Source organism: Mya arenaria, chromosome 15 (assembly GCF_026914265.1).
Source record: "Mya arenaria isolate MELC-2E11 chromosome 15, ASM2691426v1".
NCBI lineage: Eukaryota > Metazoa > Mollusca > Bivalvia > Myida > Myidae > Mya > Mya arenaria.
Window position 1 is genome coordinate 45872214 of NC_069136.1, and position 19704 is coordinate 45891917.

The window sequence follows — 19704 nt, forward strand, 5'->3', positions numbered from 1 at the left end:
ATACAGACCTCACAACTTTACATCAATGAGCATGAACAAGACATTCCATTTGAACAAGACAAGCTATTTGATTGGTTAATTTGCATAAGATTAGCAGCCATTAATGTCTTGATGTGTGACATCCATAGCCCATCTGTGCAATACCAGTATTACCAAATACAGATACAAAATGCTATAAACGGTTGTAGTAATCAAGTTAATGCAATCTTTAATCTAAGCCTATTAAATATTTAAAGATGAATAGACAAAATTATCCTCTTTAACTGCACTTTTTAATCTTAATTCTAAGCTGTTAGGGTTAAAATGTGGTAAATAATAAATTTTGTTCTAAATCTAGCAGTCAAATCTAGCAGTAATTTTCAAAGGATCATTTTCAGCACTTTTCAAGCAAATACATTTGTATATGACGCCCATCCATTCATAAATGTAAAATATTCATAATTATTGTTTAACCAATTAAATGAAGTAAATCCAATGAACTAATGTAAAAGCCCTAGAAAACCAATGTTCTTAGACTCAAATTGAATCTAATTTGTTACATGAACAAGGTGGACGACATGATCCCTGGTGATGTAAGCATCGATAAAATTAATTACACTGTTGGAACGATCCTATAACATGGAATCACTAATAAGGCTTAAAAATTATACACCTACACATGACATTCAGCTTGCAATGACCTTCAGAGAATCACAAACTGATCCGAAGGAAACAGGACAATCAGAGGTGTCTGGAAATGTCTTCCGCTGCTATTCCAAGTACTTTTAGTAAACACGACCAAATGAAATAGTTTGCCCTTTTGGAGTGCATGTCTTTGTCATCTTAGTTTTTACTTGCTAATCAGAACAAGGAAACAATATGATATTTGATTGCATTCAGGGATGGTGATTGACCTGGAAGCAGAAAGGGTTAAACCATTCCAGAGACTGGTCTAGGGGCCGCTCGAAGCCTCAGATGGGACAAAGCACCCTGCCCAGAACCTAATTCATTTTTTAGAAGCTCTTTTGAGCGTTCTCCTAGCTTCAAATTTGAAACAAACTGGAGTGCCATTACTAACGAGCAATAAAGGGAGTTTGGATGATCTATTTGGTGATGATAAGGTGTTGTTTTGCCTCATTTCAACTATATAAAGCACTTTGCAGTGGTCTAAATTTCCGAATTAGTCGAACATGATGGCCATGGTAAACAATCTTAAAAGTTACCCCACTTTTACTGGAAATGTTTTAAGGAAGGAGCTGTACATGTATTAATAATAAAATTTGTACTTCCACTATTTCAATACCAGTTTATTCCCTATAAAGTAATCTTCAGGCAGAAATAGAAATTTAATCTGAAATCATTTATTTTTCTGCTATACAAACCAAATTAAAAACCCTCTGACAATCTACATAATATTCCAGATATATTTTCAAGAAGTGTTAAACCTCAGCAGATCTCTATTTCTAGCTGTCCCCAAGGGATGCTGGCAGATGACACAACTTCTGATTGTATCTGCTGCTGGACATCATAAGGAGTGTTGCTTCCTAACACTGTCAACCACCAGAATTCTTATGTTTTTCAGCAGAAAATGGTTGATCAAGGGTTGGTCAGAAAGTAACAGACTAAGTCCCTGTAAGTTCTTTACTGTTCTTTCAGTATTCTAAAACTCGCACAGTATTCTGAAACTCGCTCAGTATTCTGACACTCGCTTAGTATTCTGACAATCACTCAGTATTCTGCCACTTGCTCAGTATTCTCACACTTGCTCAGTATTCTAAAACTCTTTTCGTATTCTGCCACTTGCTCAGTCTTCTGACACTTGCTCAGTATTCTGCTCAGTATTCTGACACTTGCTCAGTATTCTGACAATTGCTTAGTCTTCTGACACTTGCTCATTCTTCTGACACTTGCTCAGTCTTCTGACAATTGCTCAGTATTCTGACACTCGCTCAGTATTCTGACACTTCCTTAGCATTCGAACACTTGCTCAGTATTCTGACACTCGCTCAGTATTCTGACACCCACTCAGTTTCCTGAAACTTGCTCAGTCATGATTCTACTTAATTTCTTGACATTTCCAACAAAAATTGCCAAGATGGCCCATAATTTTTCAATCACCTGACTCTCAGCAGTAATGCGCAAACTTTGAAGAGGCAAGCAATTCATCAAAACTGCAAGATCATTACCATAGATCATTACCGACACCAGGAAGGCGTTGATTGTCACAAATTGTTCCCGACCAATGAGGGGATACTGCCAATACGGGATATAATTGCCTTTCTTTGCCGATTCCATATTAATGACAAGCATACACAGCATGTGTGGGCTGAAAAAAAATGCTGTTTTTCCTGCAATGTATTTTTTATGCTGTAACAAAGCAACAAACACTAATTATTGAATCTGTTTGTGTCTCTCGTTCACACTAAATTCCAATATTACTGCATTAATGACGTTAGTTTGGTATTAATTAAACTATCTGTGTTGGTAAACAGATAGAAACTCAAAATATTTTGCAATAAAACAGCTTAGCATCTTTTTAATTAGGTAAATATGACTGCAATTTCAAGACAATTAGGATGTATTAGGCATGAAAGAAGTATCGTATAACCCAGTTTAATTATCCAATTTTGTCAATAAATGCAATTCTGAATTACCTAAATAAACAAATAAATCTCTATTTTTCACAAATTCAGTAGAACAGTGCAACAATTCTTTGGTCTGTAAATTACAGCATACTGTGAGAGGTGTTACATACCCTGAATAAAAGACACATAATTTCATCCCCCAGGCATTTTACCACTTATGGTAGATCAATATATAGAAAAGGACATCTTGGGTCAGTCTGTTGTCAAGACTTTGTGGTAATCTGTGGTCACTTAAATCAGTCAGTTCTTAGAGGACTGCCTGTCCTCCCCTTAGTAACATGTGTATGGCTCTGAGTGTCCAATCTGTCAAGCTAACAGTAAGACATTTGACTGTCAATCCAGGGGTTCCACGTTCAACCCCCACATTAGCACGTACAGATGTAACCATGGGTCCTGTTGGACAGTGACTTGTGCATGTAAAAATTATTTAATTTCTTTTAAACAAATTGTTGTCTTAGGGGCATGAAAGACATAAAAGTTTAGAAAACATAACATAATAATTACATTTATGTGATTTTATTAATAATTCTTGCCTAAAGGGGTAACTTGGCCACACCAGCGCGGTATATGCTCAAACGGAAATGTTGAAGCCAAAAATACTGTGGAAACTGAAGTGAATATGATCTAGATCATGTTCCACAGCGCTGACATTTTGTAAAGAATGAATGGCTGCCCTATTTGTGATCACCCTGCTGTTCTGTGTTGGTGCTCCATTGGCTGGCGACTACATAATTAACAATACATCCTCCCATAAAGTCTCATGACCAGTCTATGGGCAGAGCACGCGCCATCAGTCACTAATACATTTTCCTTATTTATCCTTCCAGACCTGGTCACAGACAAAGCTATTGACAAGCGATAGTTTTAAGGTTAATATATGTAAATGTGAAAGTAAATGTTTACCTATAGATACAAGAAAAACCAGCAGCTTTGTATCATAAGGAGAAAAAAACATAAGTCAGATACAGTTCAAGTATGTATTAACTTATTTAGTAAATACATCAAAGCATATTTTGTCACATTTGAACCATAATTAAACAACCACTGTGTGTGCCCAAAACTATGACAAAATGTAAGAAAACAAACCTCATATATGCAATGCCAGTATTTACTACTATTATAATAAATGTCCGTGGCATATTGGGTAGCAGCCCGTAACTCTGGCATATTGGGTAGCAGCCCGTAACTCTGCAATATTGGGAAGTAGTCCGTAACTCTGCAATATTGGGAAGTAGTCCGTAACTCTGCTATATTGGGTAGCAGCCTGTAACTCTGGCATATTGGGTAGCAGCCCGTAACTCTGCCATAATGGGTAGCAGCCGTAACTCAGCCATATTGGGTAGCAGGTGTAACTCTGCCATATTTACAGGTAGCAGCCGTAACTCAGCCGTATAGGGTAGCAGCCCCTAACTCTGCCATAATGGGTAGCAGCCGTAACTCAGCCATATTGGGTAGCAGGTGTAACTCTGCCATATTTACAGGTAGCAGCCGTAACTCAGCCGTATAGGGTAGCAGCCCATAACTCTGCCATAATGGGTAGCAGCCGTAACTCAGCCATATTGGGTAGCAGCTGTAACTCTGCCATATTTACAGGTAGCAGCCGTAACTCAGCAGTATAGGGTAGCAGCCCATAACTCTGCCATAATAGGTAGCAGCCGTAACTCAGCCATATTGGGTAGCAGCTGTAACTCTGCCATATTTACAGGTAGCAGCCGTAACTCAGCCGTATAGGGTAGCAGCCCATAACTCTGCCATAATGGGTAGCAGCCGTAACTCAGCCATATTGGGTAGCAGCTGTAACTCTGCCATATTTACAGGTAGCAGCCGTAACTCAGCCGTATAGGGTAGCAGCCTGTAACTCTGTTATATGGGTAGCAGCCTGTAACTCTGTTATATTGGGTAGCAGCCTGTAACTCTGTTATATTGGGTAGCAGCCTGTAACTCTGTTATATTGGGTAGCAGCCTGTAACTCTGTTATATTGGGTAGCAGCCTGTAACTCTGTTATATTGGGTAGCAGCCTGTAACTCTGTTATATTGGGTAGCAGCCTGTAACTCTGTTATATTGGGTAGCAGCCTGTAACTCTGTTATATTGGGTAGCAGCCCGTAACTCTGTTATATTGGGTAGCACTGTAACTCTGTTATATTGGGTAGCAGCCTGTAACTCTGTTATATTGGGTAGCAGCCTGTAACTCTGTTATATTGGGTAGCAGCCTGTAACTCTGTTATATTGGGTAGCAGCCTGTAACTCTGTTATATTGGGTAGCAGCCTGTAACTCTTGTTATATTGGGAAGCAGCCTGTAACTCTGTTATATTGGGTAGCAGCCTGTAACTCTGTTATATTGGGTAGCAGCCTGTAACTCTGTTATATTGGGTAGCAGCCCGTAACTCTGTTATATTGGGTAGCAGCCCGTAACTCTGTTATATTGGGTAGCAGCCCGTAACTCTTGTTATATTGGGTAGCAGCCCGTAACTCTTGTTATATTGGGTAGCAGCCTGTAACTCTGTTATATTGGGTAGCAGCCCGTAACTCTGTTATATTGGGTAGCAGCCCGTAACTCTTGTTATATTGGGTAGCAGCCTGTAACTCTTGTTATATTGGGTAGCAGCCTGTAACTCTTGTTATATTGGGTAGCAGCCTGTAACTCTGTTATATTGGGTAGCAGCCCGTAACTCTTATATTGGGTAGCAGCCTGTAACTCTGTTATATTGGGTAGCAGCCTGTAACTCTTGTTATATTGGGTAGCAGCCCGTAACTCTTGTCATATTGGGTAGCAGCCTGTAACTCTCGTTATATTGGGTAGCAGCCCGTAACTCTTGTTATATTGGGTAGCAGCCCGTAACTCTTGTTATATTGGGTAGCAGCCCGTAACTCTTGTTATATTGGGTAGCAGCCAGTAACTCTTGTTATATTGGGTAGCAGCCTGTAACTCTTGTTATATTGGGTAGCAGCCTGTAACTCTGTTATATTGGGTAGCAGCCCGTAACTCTGTTATATTGGGTAGCAGCCTGTAACTCTGTTATATTGGGTAGCAGCCTGTAACTCTTGTTGAATTCAAACCTTTAACTAAGCATACATTCTACACATAGTCTATATAGACATCTACTTCTGTATTTTCAGAATCATAGTGGTACATAACACTCTGGAGGATCCATGCGTTGTCAACACTTCACAAATCGTAGCAAATCTTACGAGTGCGAATGAAATTGAAAATACAGCGATTCATCTGAAATGTACATTTCCAACGCCAGTCGTCATCCGACCTGATCCGCATCCAAAACCTTTACCAGAAAGAGAAGTGTATATGCTTCAAATAACAGGATGTGCTTTTGACAAATCCAGCATTTTCGCTCTCTTGTCTTTAGCAGAGTTTAAAACGTTTTCGTTCCTAGGTTCGCTAGTTACAGGAGGGGATTTAATCAGTTTAAAGGATGTTCGATGCGATAGTTTTCAAAGTATTGTTTCTTTTGCGTTTGTGAATTTTGGATCTACAAATGAGAGTATATGGTCATTATTTGATAAAAGGGATTCTTTTGAAAATATGGCGGAAATTTCTATTACCAACACACACTGGCTTGATTTACCAGAGAATCTATCGCCCATATTTCCCAATCTTCAAACGCTAGACTTGCCCAACAATGGTTTACAGGTTCCACATTCAAACTTTCCTTGGACTCAGGATACAGTGTATTTACCAAATAACCTGTCGAGGACCGGATATATGCACCAGCACTATGCTGATTCACAATCACTTAGCATACCCACTGATATATTCCGAAGATCTATGGACATGAAAAAGAATAATATTACCGATCTGAGTATGTTTGAATTTCATGGATTGATACATATGATCTCATTACAAAACAACAGTCTTCGTTCTCTTGGAGAAAACACCTTTTCGAAAATTTTAGGGATTCAAAACTTGGATCTCAGTGTTAATAATTTACATAGTTTACCTATAGGAGTTTTTCTGAGCTTTCAGAGCTGCGGTTACTAGACTTAAGCTCAAACGATTTGTCGGTTATTCACAAGGATGATTTTACACCTTTGACGTCACTTCACCGCCTGAACTTAGCAAAAAACAAGATAGAGTTCATTGAAGATGGCTCATTTAGCAGTCTTCAAGAACTACTGATTTTGGACTTGTCGGCTAATAGTATACGAACATTAAGTGAACACTCATTCCCAATGAAATCTTTGAGTCTTGCAGAGATTTACGTAGATGAAAATCCGATCAAAATTTTACCATCTTTTATATTTTATGTACGTGGTCTCAAAATTGCCAGTTTTGAACGTACCCATATTGCTTTCGAGAATTTTACAGACTATTTACTTAACATGAACATGAACAGGGTTCTGAGAAGTGTTGTCAAATCAGCAAGTACTCCAGATCGTTCAGATATTTATCAACAATCAAATGACCCATGCTTGGTCAAAATTGGGCATAGCAATATCACAAACTTGGGCTTTCAAATTGACCAGGAAAACATTACTCTGAATACATCTTTGCAGCTCGTATTGCTTCATTTTAAACTAGAGTTTACAGCTAATCCAGTCAGATGTAATTGTCGCATTAACCCAATTATATCATTTGTGAATTTTCTCATAAAAAACAACAGTATAGGAAACGTACAAGAGTTATTTGGAAGTTGGATTTGTCAGTCACCTGAGAAATTGTATGGAAAAAATATTTTGGAAATAGAAATGGATCAGACATTGTGCGCTTTAAATGTATCAACTTGTCCAATTCCTTGTAAATGTTATGAAAGAGCGTTGACTGGCAATATAATTGTGGACTGCATTGGTTTTAATTTGAATGATATTCCAGACAATATGCCTGTTGGAAGTCTAGAGCTGATACTCAGTCATAACAACATAACACATGTTGCATATACCGCTTACCTTGGAAGAGTGAAGATATTTGACATTAGTCATAATCACCTAAAGACCATTGATTCTAGTGTATTCCAAAATTTGAATAAGATAGAAACTCTGAACTTAAGATCTAACCATCTCATACGACTACCACAAACGCTGGTCAGACTTGGCGCCAAGTCAATAATGCTTTCAGGCAACCCCTATGTGTGTGATTGCAATGTTGTCTGGTTGAAGAATTGGATTACAAGTAACAAGGATATTGTTACAGATTGGGACATGGTTACGTGTAATACTTTACAAAATGACGGCAATATAATAGTGAAAGTCAGTAAAGCCGAGTTTATTTGCAAAGAAAGTTCGTTAAATGAATTTGATGAAATAAAACACGCTGTGTTGCCTTCCATTGCAACATTTGTAACAGTGTGTCTAGTAATAATAGCAATTGCATTGATTTATTCATTTCGAACTGAAATTAAAGTGTTGATGTTTATACACTGGGGACTACATCCACTTGATAACGACACTGGAAATAATGCTGAGGAAATAGATTGTATGGTTGTTCACAAGAGTTCCGACAATGATTGGGTTCTCGAAAAAGTCGTTAAACCGTTAGAACATTGCAACAACAACTACACTGTCGTTGATTCGGACAGAGACTTCGTTGTTGGATATTCTTTCCAGCAAAACGTGAGCAACCTTGTTGTGCGCAGTAAAAGAATGATAATAATTGTAACCGGTAATTCGATGCCTGAAAACGTTGCCATGTCTTGGTCAATTGCTCAAGAGAAGATTAAAAGCACAAAATCTAGCTTTGGAATTATTGTAACACATAATATTCAGAAACATAACATAGAAGACAAAGATATGAAAGCGTATTTAAAGCATGGACGTTATGTAGACTCTAAGGAACTTCTTTTTACAAATAAACTTCTTTATTATATGCCTGGTAAATGTATGAATCAGGAATATCTCAACACCATCAATGCAAGTAAAGGTGAATCAGATTCGGGTATATCTTTCGGGGGGTCGATATTTAATTGTACGAGTACTGTATCACGCGCGATAAGTAATTCATCATCTTTGACCATTGAGTATACAGAAAGCGCTGAACTGGTCAATACTTGTACAACGGATTTATTCATAACATACCACGACACAGATATGGACTTCGCAAGACACAGACTTTTACCGTTGTTTGAATCAAATAACTATGCTGTGTGCTTTCCAGACAGAGATTTTCTGTCGGGCCATCACGAGAGGAAAACATTCTCAATTCTATTGCATCGTCCGAACACACAGTGTTGGTTTTATCGTTTTGTACATAATAGATGAATGGTGTTTGTTCACATTCAGAGCGGCATACGAAAAATCTCTTCGCGAAACATATAACCATTTAATTGTAGTGATCAGAAATGATGTTGATATAAGCAACGATATTCGGGACAACGAAATCAAACATTATATTAGAAGTTATGTTTGTCTGGAGGAAAATCATAAATGGTTCGAAAATAAGTTACTGCATTGTGTTGAATATTCTCATTCTTTACAATCATGTGGTATATTGCCTATACAGAGTTTAGTTACAGAACTATAGGTGTAGGATGTATTTATTATTCATGATATATTGTTATATGAATATGGTATTCTTGCATGGCAAAAGTAATGTGATATATTCTGTCTTTGTTCTTATATTTTTCTGATACATGTTTAGCGGCCAGGGAAGGTTGCATGTTTGGAGGAAGATTTTACAAAGGCGATCCCCTAGTTTGCTGATAGTCAAGGTGTATGTACTTCGCAGGAGCTCGGCATGTTAACAAACCTCTTAAATGAACTTGAAGTTTGTCCACATTTCGGATTATGACATTGCAAAGTCGATGCTTTAGCATTTGGAACGTGAGGGACCCTTTAAACCCTTAATTAACATTCGCTTCATATACGAAATATATATTTTTTGTGAAAAGTGTTAAAATGGATATACAATTAAATTCATGAAAGCTAATGGCTGCAGAAAACATTGTAAATCGCACCTGATTTAATATCTCCTGATCAAAGCAACACTACTGTGAGGACAACAATAATCATTTCGTTTAATTGCATTATTTCTGTTATACCACAGTACAAACAGTAGCTCTTACTGGCCAAAAGTTGGATGAAATTGTATCCCTCTTAAGCACAGAGAAATTTACCATGTTTACAACTAAATGCAAAACTTTTTTTGCTATTGTTTAATTATTAAAGGTGGAAATATATGCAAGAGGTCATCAATTTGGTTTAATTAAATTGTAATTGTGCAAATGTTATATTCATCAAAGATGAGCTACTAGCAATACATAAACAGCGTATGGTTGATAAAATGCTTTTTACTGATTATAGGCAGGAGTTATAACTTGTTATGCATAATCAGTTGAAGGCGTTTTTACTAATATAATATCAGTTTTGAAAAACATTTTAATATTTTCAAAAATCCATTTGAAATGCCGGGTTTTGGCCAAAATTGGGTGACATATCGAACAATAAGGTACGATATAAAGAGTATAGAGAGTTATAGTGTTCGTTACATGTTCTATGTTATGCCCATGAACAAGCACCGTCTGTTCCGGCAAATTATCGGCAAGTGCCTTCATGAATTTACTTGTTTCAAACTACGCCTTTCACAGACCTAGCATGCAATTATCGCAATTATGTAATTATGCAATTCGACAGCTGTACAATAGACGAGAGAGGTGTTGCATCTTTTTCAGAATTCCATTTCAACGCACATAAACTTGAATAGCTAAAATGAAGATTACATTTCGTATTGTATGGTTTGCGTCCCTTTCTGTTGTCAATAACTCGTACAGACCTACCGGCATATCGGATAAAGTCGTGTTCATACCGTTCTCATGTTCCAATAAGACTTGAACCTAACTAGTACCAGATCAATATGGAAAAATGTCAAAGGAGCTCATGAACTATCTTGAAGGACTCTTATATATTACCAAAATCACTGAGTTATACAAACTCTTAATGAGTACTCGGGATGCGTCAGATCATGCTAAATAACACTCTAACTTGTCCCTTTAATTTTAATAGCAACATAATCTAGTACAAAGCCGTAGCACTCAAACCATACCGTACAAATATCTGTTCTCGTGCATTGCCGTAGAATGTCAAAGTAGTTTCGAAGATTTTATAAAGTAATGATACTAATGCTTATACATCGCATGCAAACTTGCAACAGGCTCGTGTCTATGGGAAAAAAACCCATTAACTTGCCGTGTCAAAATTATTCTTCAATCCAACTCAGCGGTTATTACTAGCGAGTTGAAACTATCGACAAATGTCGTAACCATGTGGAAGGGGTATCAATTACAAATACAATTAACGTATATTACTCGTGCTTGTGGAAATTTAAGTTAAATCACCTTTGTATCACATATTTCCTTAATCTTAATTTACTTTCGACGTTTGAAGTAATATACTTTTATTGCTTTTCCCATAATAGTGTACATTGCATTCTATTGTTACCATTTCTCTTGACTTATTTTGCGAATTTGTTAAAAGACAACAGTCATCGTTAAGACGTGTAGCCCTTTCCAATGCATCCACACGTAGAAATGTTCCTGGCAACTAGTGGTGATAATTGCTGGAGTTGCATCTAATAATGTCATAGAGAAAGCGACTGCTTCATAAAAGCATTACAATAACTACCTTATTTTTATTTGGGGATTTGCGTGTTTTCTTCATTTAGGACTGTTGGGATAAGAGTGAGGTTTGTGCACTTAAACTGGTTTAAACCCCCAGTAAATTTACATTTTGCTGACCGTTCCAAGGCGGTGCCTAACAATCCTTGATAAACATACCTAGTTTGTATATATAGTATGTATGCAATGTGCTGTTTGTGGAATTTTGTGCTGTTCTTCCATGTTTCTTGTTTGTGATTTTTTTGTTTTTATGTTATATGGCTTTTACTAAGTGCCATTAAACCGGGTTTATGTTTAAGCATTTTGCTACTGAGCTTGTTTCTTTCTTTCTTGCATAAATATTTGAGAAAACAATTTCAAATGTATATGAAAAATACAAAGCAATACATAAATGGAGTGAATGTTGTTTATCAACAATGCAACAAAAATAACTATTAGAAACGACACTTGTTATTAAATGTGTGTATTGTTAAAATGTATCAACAGTAGTAGCAGCAACAAATAAAAGGCAAACACAAACAACCATCTAGATTGGAAATTTATTTAGAATTAGCAATTATTGACTGCGATAACAGTAATAGTTTATTAACACTTAATAAACATCAAAGTACCCGTATATCACTAGACCAGTCGAACCCCGTTGCCTCGAGTTCGCTAGGCTCGAATTCCTCGTTGGCTCTAGATGTCAATGATATATTTCTTTAAGCTGAAAGTTAACAATCCGGCTTGGCTTGGATTTTCAGATACTCGAGGAATTTACGAGTTCGAGCCAACGGGGTTCGACTTTACTTAATAGAAATATGCATACCTTTTATACTTAACACGTGCACTAACATAAACATGTTGTTGTTTTTTGTACTTTTGGTATGTTCTCTTCGCACGGTTACCATACAAGTAAGTTTCATACACGTTAGGCTGCAATTTATACTTACTTTGTTATTTGCCTTACAGGATTTCGATAAGTGCCTACGATAGATTTTATCAGATCGATGCAATCAACAAGATGGCGGCCGTTCACTTCCAAATCCTCTTTTTACCCCGTCCAGAATTTTATTTTCAAAAAATGGAACAATTCCTTTTATATTTGCCACAGTATGCATGTTTTCACCAATGTGTTGGGCCAATATAAAAGTTTCCGGTTGACGTGTGATACAAGATGACACCTAACAGCTACCTTCCTCCTGATGAGGTACTTTATGCCTCTTAAGTATAAGAAAGGTACACCTTATTATGTAAACTATTAATGTATCTGTGATGCTCAAATTCATATCACTAAAAAGAAATTTTTGCATACATGAAACAAAATTCGAAACATTTGCCATTATGTATTGAGAAGTGAAACATGACATTAAATGGTATTCGAAATATAAATGAAATTTTCTGATTAAGTGTATACATACAAGGTCCTATCATTCAGCATTTGCATCATACAACAGGACAAACTAACGCCTACATTAACAATAATTGAAGCATCAGGGGCAATCCGACCTTTAATCGTGATTAACGGCAGAAGGATAAGCTCCAAAATCTAAACCTCACACTTGGCCAAATTATTATCAACAGACGCGTACGATAAGACACTCATAATACACTTATCATAAATATGCAAGGGATGTGTGAAAAAGCCTTTGATAATATTGATCATGAATTCATGTTTAAAATTCTAGAATATTTTAATTTTGGTAACTCTTTCAATAAATGGATAAAATTATTTTATTACGATATACAGGCTTGTATAACTAACAACGGTCATTTATCAGATTTTTTTTACGATTGAACGCGGTGTAAGGCAAGGTTGTTCCCTATCCCCTTATTTATTTATAATACTATATATAGTATAGAATTGCTTTCATAGCAATAAGAAACAATTCTAATATAAAGAGAATAATCAAAGATAATGAAGAATTCAAAAACACTTTATTCGCGGATGATGCAACTTTTTTGTTAATAGTACTGAAGCTTCTATTTACGCCCTTCTTAACACAATTAACGATTTTAGCAATAGCTCAGGTTTAAAATTGAATATGAATAAGTCTATAGTATTGAGGGCTGGTTCACAACGCTTCACTGATATGTTGTTGTTTTTTTGCAAAATGAAGCAATTTAAGTGGACATCGGATCAAGCGACAACGTTAGGCATTGTATTTACAAATGATAGAAACAAACGCATAGAATTAAACTACAAATGTAAAAACTATATTCAACATTGAACAGATGGAAAAACATGGTTTAACATTCATTGGTAAAATAACGGTTATTAAAACGTTTGCAGTTCCAAAAATTGTGTTTCTTGAAAACCCTCCAGAACAGATTATTAAATCCATTGTAAAACACCTTTACAGCTTTTTTATGGGATGGAAAGCCAGAACAGATAGCAAGAAACATTATAACACAGGATTATAAAAATGGTGGATTAAAAATGATCGATTTTATATCAACAATAAAAACAAGGTGGATTAAAAGAATATTTGACGATTCCATCAATTGTAGTTGTAAAGTACCGTATCTAAAGGAAATAAATAAACTTGGTGGTAAAATTTTACTTGAGGGAAAATTTTCACCGAAATATATCCTACCTGTTAAACAGAATAAATTTCTAAAAGATATACTTACAAGTTGGGCAAGATTACATTTTACTGAGAAAATAGAACATATTCCAACGCAAATAATTTGGTATAATGAATATATCAACACATGTAAACACCTATTTTTACAAAGAATGGTATACAGTGTCATATACATACCCCATTTATTTAATAACACGACAAAACAATTTTACACATTTAAAGAACTTAGAATAAAGTATATTATGCCAAACATAGATTTTCTAAAATATCATTCACTTATTTCAAGTATACCAGATAAATACAAACATACGTTAAAAAGCAACTGTACAAACATGGGTCCAAAAGTCAAATTGATTGACAAAATAATAGGAATAAAAAACAAACAAATATGTATATGAGCATTATATGAAACAAACCATTAAAGGAGTGATGAATAACCTCAAAATAAATGGAATAATGTATTTGTAAACGACTGGAAATCGATATATTTAAATCCCATTTAATGTACTATAGACAAAAATAGGATAGTCCAATATACCCTTTGTAGTATGTGTAACATGAATATCGAAACAATAAAGCACTTGTTCTGGGGGACCCATCAATTCAAGTTTTTTGGTCAAATATAAAAAACTAATCATTAAAAATAATATCCCAGAACTTATTGATTATGAAACAATATAATTTGGTGTACAGCCCAAAACAGATATTTCAGTAATAACTAATTTCATTATATAAGCAGTAAAATACTATATCTACAAGTGTAAGGTGAACCAATCTCAACTTAAATACGAATATCTTATTAAATTCGTTAAAGAAAGTAAAGAAATGGAAGCAACAATAGCCTTAACTAAAAACAAACTGAACATACATAATAGAAAATGGAATCGACTGGTTTTGGAATTACCACATAAAACCTTTTCTTTGCAAAACATACCCTCTGCTTCTATTATTTAAAATATATATACATGAATGTACATAGCAGCTCTACGTACAAAGCTGACAGCGATAGATTTTGTTCAGTATTCACAGATATATATACATGGACATTAGTAAGATGTTACTCGTTTATCAGTATTATGTGTATATAATATTTACTGATGTAAGAATATATACAAAAGTTAATAAAAAAATATGCAAGAGATGTGTATGACAAAATACATTATTCCGTATTCCAACTAGACAAATACGGTCTATATTTAACTTTACTGACATTAAATCCTAAGAAGCATCATTGCACCATTTTAAAATGACGTCATAAAACAAATCAGTGCGTCAATAAAATGCAATGTAGTATGTTATTAAGTGTTTTTACTGATTTAAGCCTGTCATGTATATAAGGCCTACAAAAAAAGACATTTGGTTCGGGTAACCTGACCCTACTTACGGAATAGGCGCCGACCCTACCGTTTTTATAGTCGATTTGAAAAAGTAAAATAAAAAAGGCTTTTTAATATGTAGTCTAAAACCTTAAATGCATATTCAGAAGATAACTTTAACACGTTTTCCAATGATGAAAATTACATTCTAATATAAAGCCTTATATTTAAAAAAAACCTACCTACCCTACCTATTTTTGAAAAGGATGTTACCCTAACCAAACAATTTATTTTTTAGGCCTTATAAACAAGGCGGAACATAACAATTCTTGATAAACATACCTAGTATTTTATATATAGTATGTATACACTGTGCTGTTTGTGGAGTTTTGTGTTGTTCTTCTATGTTTCTTGTTTGTGATTTTATGTTCTATGTCTTTGGCGTTTAGCCTGTTCCATTTAGCCGGGTTTATGTTTAAACGTTTTGCTACTGAGCTTGTTTCTATATGAACTACAGCCACAAACATATTAACATCACAAATAAAAACAACAAAAGCAAACTTACACCACATAAACGGATTTACACACCACAAACAAACCATACCCTCTTCAAAACTGCTCTACCTCATCAGAGCATGCATTAACTTGATTCTAATGAAGAATAACGCCAAAATCAACATATAAACTGATTAATTAATTTCAAGTACTCAACGACTGCTTAGCATCTTCACTTGTTAAAGAAGAAACCATGTTGAAGCAACAGTGCTAGCAATTAAGAGTAACGATAAAATCATTTTAAGACAACTGTCTGACATAGCTCGACATAACAAGATTTAAAGTCATGCCTTCATTTAATCTTATAATGAAAGTATAACTGAACAAACTAGGAGCAAAAACACAATGACAATATAAATAAAAACAATACACATTTAGAAATCTTATGTCTTCGAGACGGAAAAACGAAATGAATTACGAAATACGAACACTATTTCATAAATGAAGCAGATGTGTTAGCCAAAAAAGAGCAAATGGTCTTAAAAATAACTTTCAAACTTCAAGACTACCATTCGCACACTAGATTTCTCACCTCGAGCGTAAGCGGTTTTGAGAAATATTTCAATATCGGAAAAAAGGTAAATAGAGTTAAGGTCAATTGAAACTAAAGAGGAAGATACTAAAAGCACTGCTTATGGAGACTTTAAGAAAAAATGACATACGCGTTATAAATGTAAGTCAATTAATGCCGTCGCAAGGAGTTGAGAAAAACATGAATTATATCTGCTAGAAAATCTTTTTTTAATACTAAAAGCCATGAATAACATAAATTAGTACCAATATACCGTCTTCTTATTGGAGGAAGCATTTTGATTTTACAAAAACTTTTTTACAGTACATGTATTGCAATTGATAATCAGGAATTTAAGACTGCAATTGTATTTAAAGAGTTTGTCGTAATGCTTAATCAAATATTATAAAAAAGGGTTTTCCTCAATTTCCGATATCTAGATCATTGCTTTAACAATTAAGCAGTGATTAATTTATTACAGGAACAAAGTTCATCCACGTCCGAACATACTAGCGAATCTTACTAATTGCGACAATGAATACACCATAAGACGGGGACATTGGAACATCGCCAACTGAAGACTGACAATTTACAATTTTTAAAGTTAAAATCATCCCGCTTGATTTCAAGTTTGATGGTCAATTTCTCATCAATGCACTAAGAACATGTAGACGTGTTTTTGAATTCCTTAGACTTAAAGATGTTGAGCATGCATTCACTCTCATAACAATATAAAAATAAATATGCAAGTAGAGTTGCATAATTAGCACCCAAAGGGTACAAATTGTTTGCCGAATTTAATGAATGAATCATCAAGTAAACAACAAAGCACTTCACAAACGTTTTGATCATGTGTTAATAATATGAATCAAATTGAGCATTATTAAATTATGTTTCCTTTCCATTTACAGATAGTTAATGTAGTATTTTCTCGAACATTTGTTTTTTTTTTAAATTAGGTGCATTTTTGAATAAATAGATGTTGAGAAAAAGACGTATAGAGAGTTGAAAAATCTAAGACAAAATTGGCGTGGTTGCAACAAACCCTTTACTTTCAATACTACTAACACCATGTGAAGAGTCATTGATAAACCAGAACAGGTGTATTTCAGAGTTCTCATATACATTGTTAATACATTTAACATGCGTTTTAATCGCTGTCAAACAAGATGTAAAGCCAATCAGCTGAATGTTAAACAGACACGTAAAACAAAACATAAAACGTAATAAGCATACAAACACATTTCACAAATATCAAACTATTGTTTTGAGTAGATGTTTGGTATGAAGGCTTTGTAAGTCACAGCTCAACAGTAGGTTAGTATGTAAACGGCTTGAACAATATAAGATCATAACGCAACATAGCTTAGTTTACAGAGACATATTTTCAGTTACAAAATCAAATGGTGGTTTAAATAAGCATACCCAAATATAAAAAACTATGCATTGCTGAATTAATAAAGGTCATACAAACTATGAACTTACTTAAGACTAACCACAATAAAACGTTGAATCGGCTAACGTAACAACACTTAGATTTATCACAAAAAGTATTTTCTTTATCAAAAAAGTTACATAATTGCTGTTGCTGGTCCTTATTTGTTTGCTTGCATCAACCAAGTGGATTTGGAACCAAATTCGCTATAAGCCTTAAATAATCAATACTGACCTCCAAAAACCAAACGCTATCAATTAGGGTTTGAGACGTTTGAACACCGACACAAAATCTTTTTTGCACTTTCCCTAAATGTTTGTCCACTAAGCACATATACGTAGAAATTAAGAGCCTGATTCAGAAACTGAACATAGATACATAGCATTACAACTGTCATCCGCTCCAGTCCGCCCATGTGTTCAAGGGACCCCGCATTCCGTAGCAAGTTTATCGCTCTGAAGGGAATATTTGTTATGATGAAGGTGATGTTGGCTCCAACGAGATTGCGTGTTATCGACACAAGCCTCGTTTGACGTCGCGTTGTATCATTCCCAGGCGCCGATTGTCGTAATCTGATTAGAATGATGATGCTTCCAACACTGAGAACCCAGAACGGAATGACAAAGTTGAAGACAAATTCCGTCCAGTGATAATAATGAACACCGTTTTGGAACTTTTCGAAAATCATAAACTCTTGAAATTTTTCCACATATTTCAAGTATATAAAAGTGAAAATGCGAATCGCGTTAAAGCCCGACAGTATCAAGCACACGATGATTTCTAAGGTAACCACGAGTTTAACAGTGCAAATCCCTTTCACTTTCAGCGGAAAGAGGACACTTATTATTCTTTCAATGGTAATAATGACAAGTGTCCACGTTGACATTGTTAGAGCGCACGTAATAAGCCATTCCGCAATCTTTAATCCTCTTGCAGTGTTGAACAAAGACACATTTAAAAATATTGAAATTGAGAAACGCAATGGTCCGAATGTTATTATAAAAATGTCCATCACAGCTAATATCGAGAAGAGTATGCCGGTTGAGGAGGCTTGAGGACCACGGTTTGGCATTATCTTTATGATCAGTATGTTTCCAAAGTACGCTGAAATGACCATCGGAATGTACGCCGCGGCGGTTGTAGTGTATAGACGTTCAAACGTCCAATACCCGCCTTCAACATTCGAACTATTGTTTATTGATCCGGTTTCATTAGACATTTTATTTTTTACAGACAAAATGTTATTTCGACAACCGTCTTCAATAATCCTTAAAACGCAAAATACACTTGCACGACATATAACGTGCATATAGCTTCAACATCACCTAACCGGCAATCGCTTGATTTTATATACAACATGATGGCCAATAAAGCGAGTTGATGAAATGCCCTAAACGGTTCTTAATGGAAAAATATGACATGGGGAAGCTAGATTAATGAATTGTGCTCCTTAACATTCATCATAGGTGATATGTTTATAAATGGCTAACGTTTCTATTTAATAAATCATACTAAGGGTGACCCCCTTGGGCCTTGGTGATGAATTGAATACAAAAGATTTTGCCCGCAACGGAAACTGTTCTATTTTGAATAGACTAGGATTTTAATAATATAAAACACCGAATTAATACCATGGGAATATTATATCCAGTTACCAAAACCAGTCAAGGTATGATTTATTCTGCGTTATGTTTAATCGGCTACAGTCGAATATCGAAATGACTGCCTTTTCACGTTCTAGCTCAATATTAATGGTGATCTGACGTAATTTGGAAATTGAAATTAATTTCGACAATGAAAAGTGATAATACTATTACTTTATTTCTTTATTTATGCGTTTTAAATTAAAAAAAAAACACGCAAATGATTATAAATCATTCAACATTATATTGCAGAGCCTTTCTTTGTGACAGCAACCCAATATAAATCATAACGGTTTGTCCGACTTTTGCATCGAACTCGTATAAAAGACTATCCAACCTAATCAGTGTATTTTCCGATACTCGTTTCCTAATAAGCGCGAGTACTTGCGGTAGTGTTGCGTATTGCTAGTACAAACACGCATGCGTGAACGTTATTTTTTATCCAGATCGACGACTTTGGGGACAAGGTAGATATAAACAAGTATACACAT

At 35.2% G+C, this 19704-nt stretch overlaps 1 protein-coding gene across 1 annotated transcript; it reads left to right on the plus strand.

Moving 5' to 3' along the window:
* Positions 1–3289: 3289 nt before the first annotated feature.
* Positions 3290–18625, plus strand: LOC128219421 (protein toll-like). The gene is made up of 5 exons (XM_052927229.1): positions 3290–3325; positions 3994–4125; positions 4330–4441; positions 6608–8803; positions 18507–18625. Exons 1-5 carry the CDS (start codon positions 3290–3292, stop codon positions 18623–18625), a joined length of 2595 nt encoding a protein of 864 aa, XP_052783189.1.
* The last annotated feature ends 1079 nt before the right edge of the window (positions 18626–19704 follow it).